Genomic DNA, 9,722 nt, shown 5'->3' with positions numbered 1-9,722 from the left:
GCTACTGCCCGGTGTGTTCTCAAATGTGGTCAGTCCATGCGAATGATGTGCTTCAGCGAGTAAGGGTGTTGATTGGGCTTGTGTGCACACTGGTTCTGTTTGCTACTTTGTGCGGGCACGCAATACTTGAGTGGTGGGGAAATGGAGCGGGGCGATGCATGGCCGCGTCTCGCCCATTGTCCACTGCACGATGGTGTGGTGCAAATTGTGGTGCTGACTCTGCGATGTGACTGCGGTCCCCTGCGCAGCAGTGGTGGTGTGTGGACGAGAGTAGTGACCCGCGGCGGGACGGTGGGATCGTGCCTCCTTTTCTCTTTGTTCCTTCCCTTTTGTGAAGGTATGCACTTATTTTTGGTGTCGGTGATGGGGCAAACAGACAGACACAGTGAATAAAACAAAATAAAAAGGGCGATAGTGTGGCGGTGTTGGGGTTGGTTGCAGGCCTCGGCTGCTTCACCGACAGGCGTTGCAGCGCGGCTGCATTGCGCACCGACCACCCGCCGTGCGAGTGCCACGCCCAACGCCATTGGGACAGCGGGACGAAACAGCCGCGAGTGTCCTTTGGAGCCAGCGGCACCTGCAGGCCGCAGTTGGGCGGTGCGAGTGGGATGCTTCACCGCACGGGTGTTGTGATGGCACCTCGCCGTGGCTCTTGTGATGGTTCCGACGCTGCGGCTCGACATGTGGCGGGGAGTAAAGTGTGGCCGCAGTGGACCATGAGCAGCACCAACATGAGGCTGAGTGATTTCCTTTGGAATTATGTTGGCGGCAGGGCGGCCGTTGATGAAAGACTACAACGTGACGATGGAGGTATTTGTTCAGGAGCCGGATGATTACGTACACGACCAGCGGCCTCTTGAAGAAATTCTTAACTTGACTGCGCACCAAGCGCTGGAGGCCATTACTAGGCCTCTTCACGAAGGTGTGCTCTCTCTCGGGCAACGTAGGGACTATGAAAGAAAGCATACGATCACTCCTGCTGCAAGGGGAAAACCAAACGGAGTACTCACGCAGGTACTGACAGAAGCGAGGCGGGAGGCAGAGGAAAGGCTAAGACGAACGCAAGAAATGAAATTTACCACTTCCACTAATATCAATGATGTACTGTTTAAGGGAAGAGCTCGCGTCAATGAAATGAGGCTGAACGACCTTCTTACGAGGGAACTGGACGGCAGGGGCATTGTGGACACCAATCGGGATTTCATGCTGGAGGAGTTTTTCAAGGACCCCACGAAGTATATCCGTGATAAAGGAGCACTGAACGAGATACAGGCATCAGGTCATTATTTGAGTATGAGGCGAGCTGTAAAGGGTGAAGTCGTCTTCGACGAGGATATACGCAGGCTATGCGATAAGGGTGTCGACAATCCACCTGGGCGGTCATTAGCTGCTGCGGAGGTAAAAGCAACTGTTCATAACTCCACTAAACATTTCTTGGATGCAGCTGCCGAGGAGGCGAGGAACCCAACGACGACAAGCGCACCGGAGAAACTGGAGGGAGTGTACGAGTCTGTGCACAATGCGGGGCGGAGCCATGCGGTGGAACTTCCGGACGGCGTGGAGCGAAAGAAAACGGGGACGGGAATGGGAGTGCGTGAGGGGAGGCCAGAACAGTCATGGTCGTACAGGGAAGCTGACGACGCTATCGAAGAGAATGATGCTGTGCAGCAATGTGGTGCAGCACCTCCCGTGTTGATGGTGCTTGCCTCGGAGAAGGGATGGCCGCACTCGTGGCATACGATACAGGATCCTCCCAAGGACGTTTTTGTGAACTGTGAGGTGGAACGAGTGTGGCGGATCGTCAAGGGCGATGTAACCGCGTGGCTCAGCCCTCACGGTGGGACCGACTTTGAGCCCAAGCGACGTGTGTTGATTGGGACGCCCGGGATCGGGAAGTCGATGGCTGCCGGCTCGTACCTCCTCTACCAGCCGCTGCACTGCGATGTCGGGAAACTCCAAGTGGTAGTCCACTGTTTTGGAGAGGAGATGCGTACGTGTCTGACAAGACTAGCAGAGCGGTGACAAGATACAGCGATGAGGACATGTGCATCTCTGAGTTGAGAGCTTTGTGGGGGCATGGGAGGAATGGGCATATTATCTACGGTGTGGCAAAGGAGGGAACGCCGCCACCGAGACATTTTGCGCCTACTTCTGGATGGGGCATGATTGCGGTGTCATCCCCAGAGGTAAGCAACTATGATGAGTGGGCGAAGCAACCATAAGCCGCGCGAATCATCGTGAATTGCCCCGACGAGGTGGATGTGAAGGCGATGTGCGCCTGGATAACGCGTGATGAGACCAAAGAGAAACAAGCGGAATGCTGGAAAGAGGTCAAAAAACACATGTATCTTTTGGGACCGATTCCACGTCATGTCTTTTATGAGGAGGCGTTTAGGGAACGCTGTGGAGCGGTGAGGTTTGCATTGCAATCGATCAACGAGGGAACTGTGAAAGGGTGCTTTTCACGGGGAGGTGAGTCGCCACGGTGTTCTGAGGATCCGTCCCACAGGATTTTGAAAGTTGTTCGGGAAATATACGCAGGCGGTGTGATCCTTTTCAATGCACCGATATCTGCTTGCCTCGAGGAACGGACATTGGAACGGTTCCCAAGTGTAGCAGAATAAAATAGCTTTTGAGGCTGATGTTGGCGTCGAGGGATAATATTTTGCCCATATTTTTTTGGGTGGTTTGCTTTGAAATCGTCCACGGAGAGTGCCTTTGTCAAGGCAATGGCGACGAAACTCACGGAGTTTGAGCCGCCAACAGGACGTCAAGCAAAGCCCTGCGTCTTGAAGTTGGCCCTGAATTGCATCCCAAGGGAGATGAGGGTTTGCTGCCGAGTGAATATGAAAAACGATCCGTAAAATAAAGTACGGGGTGCTGCACAAACCGTGGGCCACAAACCTTCCGCTGGTGGACGTCTTTTTTTCTCGGAGTCCAATCCAAGGACGGTGGTTGGGCTGCGGATGACTACGGCGGGTGAGCACCACACCACCGCCAGCACTGTGCAGCAGTTCACTGAGTGCCTGGCGGCATATTTTAATGGTTGGGAGGAGTTATCCCGAGACATGTCGTGGGGGATGATTTATGTGCAGCAGGCAGCCAGCACGCCGATGAACGACTGGCGGAGATGTGATGTCGTCAATTCCGATAATGTGAGCGACGAGAGCCTTGAGATTCGGTGTTCTGGGAGGAAGAGGTGCGCCAGTACCCAGTGTCAATATCATCCAGAGAATTTAGAAGAGACGAAGCCCTCCGAAGTGTGCAAAGATAATAATAATAGGAAAATAGATTAGGAAATTGAAGGTGAACGAGACAGCTTGATTTGTGGTGAAAAATCTTGCGGGAGTTATATATTTTTGGATGCTTGTGTCTGAGCATGCGGAGCGGGTGCACCAGCCCCATGCGGCAGCACCGCACACAAATGCCAAAATGACCAACGCTATCGGAAATAAAGGCGACCGAAGAAATTAGGGAGGGAAAGGGGTTGTTTGGCTTCTGGTGAAAAACATTGGGTGATTTTATATGTTGGTTGTGTGCGCATACGAGGCATAATTGGAGAATTGCCCCGGTATGAGAGAATCATTGTGGCTGGTGGTGTCACGGCGTTACCGCATTGTCCATTTCCTTCTATTGTGTTCGAAGGCCCATCACTAACGGAAGCATCTTTAAGGGATGGACGACGAATAAGGTCTATTGACGAAATGGTGCACTCCGTGTGACCGCATGGGGCGAGGCGCCGCGTCATGGATGGATGGATGGAGATCCGCTTCCGCTTGTGGCTCATTGGGTGATTGCTCGCTCCGTGTGCGTTGTGTGTCGGCAGCGGGCTGTGGCCGTATCCCGTTGGCCGTGGGATTGAACTGGAGGCGGTGGCGCTGTGTCTCTTCTTCTCTTCCATTGGTGTGTGGCTGCTGGCGGTGTGTGAGTTTGTTGTGTGGAAGGCCGAATCTTCTCACCCGCGGACTGACGGCACTGCGATGGTGCGTGTGTGTGAGGGCTGGTGTGGGCGATGGTTCTCCGCGCTGTTCCTTTCGGATTGTCTCGTGCCCCACCCTTTGCATGGGTGCTCTGCTCTGCTCCTCACTGACGTGTCTGATGTATTGCCGCTGTTGTTGCTTTACTCTCCACTTCTTGAACACAGTCACGCTAGGAAGGAAAATAAACTCTAAGCGCTAATCACTATTGTGAAATTTGAACACTCTGAAAGGACCAACAACACACACACACCGCCCACACACACATATTTATATGCTCTCACGTGTTGCTGCAGTGAAGGCACCCCGCACAGACAACCGTCGCCGCGTGACCGGATCCAGCGGAGGGAGGAGGGAAGGAAGAGAGAGTGAGCCGCAGAGGCCCCACATTTTCCGGGATGTGTTTGCTTTCGCGGTGCTGCTCCTCCTCATCGTGATGATGTGCTGCGGCACCTATGGAGCTGCGGCCGCTGGAGGGAATAATGGGAAGAGTGATTTGAGGAATATTTATAAGCTGCAGGGAGTCGATCTATTTGTGTCGCGGAAGACGCTGGTGCTGCCAAAAGAGGGGAACAATTCAGGTACGCCGAGGGATTCATTTGTTTCACCCTCTCTTGTCAGTGCTGGTGGAGTAATTGCTGCTTTTGCCGAAGGTCACGTGAAGGCCAAAAATACCGCTGATGCTCAATCAATTACGCACTTTTACTCTGATGTTGTTGCAGGGTACATTGACTCTGCGTGGAACTGGACCACTCTTGTTGACAACATCAATAAAAGTACATGGGGGGCACACATCGTGCTTACTGCAGCGGATGGACAAAAACGTTTGAATGTTATGCTTAACCCCACAACGATTGCAAAGGGAGACAAGGTGTTTCTTCTTTCGGAAGGCTCTCTTTGGTTCAATTTAAGCGAAAACAATTTTTGGGACAGATTTGATCTTAAACTGGTTGTGGGTACTGTCACTAATTCTACGCGCGGAATGCCGAGTAAACGGATTAGCTGGGACAACCCCAAATCGCTGTCAGTCCTGAATACCTCTGCTGCTTCTTACGAAAGTAAATTTGAGAGGGTTTTTCCTTCTGGTGGCTCAGGTGTTCTAATGGACAATGGCGCGCTCGTGTTTCCCGTGATTGCGTTTGATGAAAAAGATGACGTTTTCTCCATGATTATTTATTCGATGGACGACGGCGCAAACTGGACGCTTTCGAATGGAACGTCACCTGCGAAATGCGAGACTCCCCGCGTCACCGAATGGGAGGGATCACTTCTCATGATTGTTGATTGCGAGAACGACCAGAGTGTGTTCGAGTCGCGTGACATGGGGACAACGTGGACGGCAGCACTTGGGACACTCCCAGGCGCGTGGACCAAGTCAAAATCGAAAGCCATTTTGGATCGAAGCTTTTATGTGGAAGCCCTCATCACTGCGACCATTGGGGGCAGGAGGGTCATGCTGTACACGCAGCGAGGAGAATTCTCGGGAAATGAAACGGAAAGAGCGCTCTACCTTTGGGTCAAGGACAACATCCGCTCTTTTTGTGTTGGACCGGTTGCCATGAAGGATGGTATGAACTGGTTGTTCACCAGCAGCCTGCTGTACTCGGATGGTAATTTGCATCTTTTACAACAGAGGGAAAACGATAAAGGCAGTGCCATTTCACTTTCTCGCCTGACGGAGGAGCTGAGTGCAATCAAGTCCGTCCTCAGTACTTGGGCGCAAAAGGACGCCTTCTTCTCCAAATTGACCATACCCACGGCGGGTCTGGTGGCAGTTTTGTCCAATGCATTGTCCGGTGGTGACACATGGATCGACGAGTATCTTTGCCTGAATGCGACGGTGACGAACGCCACGAAGGTCAGATATGGATTTCAGTTGACGGAGCCTAGCTCCAGGGTATCATGGTCCGTGAACACTCGGGCTAATAATGTGCGTCATGTATCCTTGAGCCACAACTTCACACTCGTGGCGTCGGTGACCATCGAAGAGACTCCGAGTGGGAACACTCCTCTACTGACTGCGACGTTGGCGGACACTGCGTCCAATCATACCATGGGATTGTCGTATGCGGCGAATAAGACGTGGGGGACGGGGCTCAAAGGAAAGAAAACAACACAGAACGGCAGTTGGGAGCCGAAGAAGGGATACCAAGTGGCACTCATGCTGCAAGGCAAAAAGGCCTCTGTGTACATTGATGGTAAGTTGCTGGGGCAGGAAGAAGTGCCGTTAACGGGTGAGGCGCCACTTGAGCTTGTACGCTTTTGCTTTGGCGCGTGCGGTGAGGATGCCGGCCAGAAACCTAAGGTGACGGTGAAGAACGTCTTTCTGTACAACCGCCCACTGAATTCCACTGAGATGGCTGCAATCAAGGACAGGGCCCACACATCGAATGGCCCAGGGGAAGCACTGGCGGGGTGGGCAGCTTTGGAGGGAGCTGCCGCCAGAGAACATGCGGCTGTGGTGGGCTTGACATCTGCTGGAATTGCACTGCTGCCGCTGCTTCTTCTGCTGGGGCTGTGGGGCTTTGCGTCTGCGTGAGGAGCATGCGGCCTCAGTGTGGAACACTTGCTTTTTCCTCTGCAGCGACACACACACACACCGCTAGGAATAAATTTTACTTTGTGAAGAATAATTTGTTTTTGTTTTCTTTTAATGTTTTCCATTTTCCCCTTGCTGCTTTAGGGCAACCACCATGGAATTTTTCTTTTTTACTACTCCCTCTTTTAATTTTTTTTTCTTTTTTGGAGTATAATTTCTTATGTTTTTCTATGTTTGTTTATAATCATTTTTGTTTTGCTTTTTAAAACAATTTTTAAGTTTTTTTTGCTTTACTTTTTCCTTTTTAGCTTTTACGGGCAATCACTATGGGCGTTTCTTTTCTACTCTTCCCTCTTGAAGTGTTTCTTGCTGCACTCTTCCTGTGAGGGGTGCAGTGTGTTCCCGCCCAACTGCTCCACTCGCACAGCCACCGACACGCTCATGACGACGGCCCTGTGCGCCTCGCCTGCTGCACGCATGAGGAGGGGCCGCGACGAACGGCACGCTGAGGGAGCCGTGACGTGTGGGCGTGCGACGAGGGACTGTGGGGCGGAGCACACATTTCTTTCCCTCTTGTTTGTTTTTGCTGCGCTCACTCTCCCGATGGAGTGACGCGACTCCCGTCGTGTCTGCGTGCTTCTCTCAGTCCCCACACACACGAGTGACTGTGCTCTGCGGGCCGCACTCACGCACCGATGAGAGGGCTGAGGGGAGCAGCAACACGCAGATGACCCATGAAATATAAACGATGTGCGGACATACGGAGGGTCGGACGGTTGAAGGACATTTAAATATCTTTTAATTTTATTTTAGGACAAAATGTATGCAGACAATTTCTGGAGCAACATGGTAGTTGGATGCTTTTTGTGTGGTTCTTTTATTGTGTGGGTGTAGCCGTAATAGAGGACCACTTTTTTTTCTTTTTTCAATTTTTTCATTTTTTTTTTCTTCATTTTTTTTTATTTATGTTTTTCATTTTTTGTTTTTTTAAATTTTCATTTTTTCTTTTTCAAAGTATGAGGGGTTGAAAGGTGAAGATGATTTTTTTTAATTTTAATAATTTTTATGAATTGCCGCTGCTTGGTCCTCAGTGCAATATCATGAGTTTGAGCAGTCTTGTTATTTCTGCCATGCACCTCTGCTGTACATTTTTGTTTGTGCGTCCCCTCACTTGCTCTGCTCCTGTTTTCACTTCTTTGCCTCGTGTGTCTGCAGGCACACACAACCACATGCACGCACAAGATGCACATTGCAGTGGATTTGGATGCTTCTTTTGTGGCGTGTGCTGGCGGTTGCGGGTGGCTGCTGCTTCCTCCGTGTGCATGAAGGGAAGGAGGAGAGAGGGCGCGCACGGCAAGTCACTCTTCCTGCGGGTGTGATGCGCGCGGTGGGCTGCGACTGCTGTGGAGAGCCGCATTCCTTTCGGTGTGCGCTTCTCCGCCGTTGTGCTGTGCGCTTGCACATGTCATTTGTTATGCGCGTGCTGGACATGTGTTTCCGGAGCGTTGGGCGACCACCACCATTCTTTTTTGGCTTGTGTGAGTGGGCACGTGCGGGTGAGGGTCAGGGCGCATGGAATGAAGGAATGGCGTGAGGAAAGGGGAATTTGATTTGGATGGTATTTGGACCGGATTCATTTGGCTGCGGTGGTCACATGCACGACGGATGTGTTTCCGCATAATGGGGGAGGATGCGACAGGATTTTCCGAAGTGGCCCGTCAATGCAATTTGGTTTCATAGCACAGGGACACAGTGGTCTTCCTGCAATGGCTGGTGACGGCCCTAGTGGACCGGTGTATTTATGCTGCTGCTGCTGCTCGAGGAGGCGTAGAAGTGCGATTTGAGGTGAGCGGCGGAGGGGCCGCACATCCCGCAGTGATGGTCGTCGTTGGCCCACCGGGTGCCTCTGAAGGTTTTGTTGGATGCAACGTCCCTATTCCCGTCTCTGGATGGCGACATCCCTGAAGCCGCCAACGAACGGGGCTGCGAGCGACGGTGAGACGCAAGCACGTGTGGATGCTCGGAGCGGTCGGCGCACCACACGCTGAGAGCATGGCACGGCGAGGGCCGGACCCAGAAAAGGGACACCGCGCGGGACGTCAATCTTCACTGCAGCGTCCGCCACCGAGTTCGGATTTGCTCGCACCTTCTGCGGTCCCTCCTCCCTCACTTCTGTGCCGAGGACTGTGCCGCGGGATCCGGCAGCGCGATGTTTGGCCGCAGGAACATGGCCCGAACAAATGATTTGTGGGAGGGGATGTGCACTGCGAAGAGAAGGAAAAAAATGTTGCGAGACGACCACCACGACAAGACCGGAGTGAAGTTGTGTTTTGTCCACTTGCGCGTGGGCGGCCTGCCACCTGGTGGGTTAGGAGGATTACTTTTTTTTGCGTCGTTGCGCTCTCTTTTATTCCGCTGCGTTTTCATGCGGACCTGCGAAGGGAGATTTGCAAGAAATTCCTGCGAGGCGTCCGTGCCGTCGTCGGAAAGGCGAGTTACCCCTTGAAAAACGCCACTTTTTGAATTTGTTTTGGGCGGGGAGTTCCTGTCGATTCACTGCGACTTTGTTTTGCGGATTTGATGCGTGTGTCTCCGAACGGTTCGATCTGTGCTCCCGGCCCACTCGGATGTGGTGCGCGCCTCGACGTGAGGGTGCCTGCCAGCCGTTTTATTGCCTCCCCCGCTGTGGCTGCCGCCGCTGTCTTCTTCCCTTCCTGAGGTCCTGCGGCTTCTTGACAAGATGCTTTGGAGAAGGCGTTGCCGCTCTTATCGTCCATGTTATTTTGATTCTGGTGTCGCGGTCAGGAGACATTGAGCGAGAGGGTTTGCTGCCCTCTTGTTTTATTTGCCCTCTCTGCCTGACGGCCAGTTCTACACAAGCGTGCTCCTCGGCACCTCGGTTGGTGCTGGCGGGTTGCTCACAGTTGTCGCTGGCAATCGCATGTGCCAACTCGTCTCTGCTCCTTTTCAGTGTCGCATTCTTTATTGATTGACGGACGCCATTCTGTCCGGCGTGTCACCTTGATTGGATTGTGTGGGACTGCTCGCCAACGCCATCGGAGAAAGCAGACCGACTTTTCCACATATTTAATTCCATGTGGCGCGCAGGTATATTTTCACATGTTCTGTTGGGCACTCAAACAGCGAGGTGTCCGGAACTATGAATGCGTGGGATTCTTCCTGCCATGTGAATTACGGGCATCACC

The 9,722-nt window shown here is 52.5% G+C and overlaps 1 protein-coding gene and 1 pseudogene across 1 annotated transcript, besides 4 other annotated features; both read left to right on the top strand.

Moving 5' to 3' along the window:
• Positions 1-9,722: a sequence feature (areas not merged during assembly with more than two copies in the genome that could not be assigned to a particular haplotype).
• On the top strand, positions 760-3,324 carry Tc00.1047053508485.30 (annotated as a pseudogene).
• On the top strand, positions 4,252-6,516 carry Tc00.1047053508485.10 (trans-sialidase, putative; the record flags this gene model as incomplete). The annotated part of the gene is made up of 1 exon (XM_801039.1): positions 4,252-6,516. One exon carries the CDS (start codon positions 4,252-4,254, stop codon positions 6,514-6,516), a length of 2,265 nt encoding a protein of 754 aa, XP_806132.1.
• Positions 6,677-6,822: a sequence feature (A-rich).
• Positions 7,428-7,526: a sequence feature (A-rich).
• Positions 7,557-7,583: a sequence feature (AT_rich).

Source organism: Trypanosoma cruzi, genomic scaffold, assembly GCF_000209065.1.
Source record: "Trypanosoma cruzi strain CL Brener 1047053516869 genomic scaffold, whole genome shotgun sequence".
Lineage (NCBI taxonomy): Eukaryota > Euglenozoa > Kinetoplastea > Trypanosomatida > Trypanosomatidae > Trypanosoma > Trypanosoma cruzi.
Note: the sequence above shows the minus strand (reverse complement) of the source record. Positions and strands in the feature narration are given on the sequence as shown.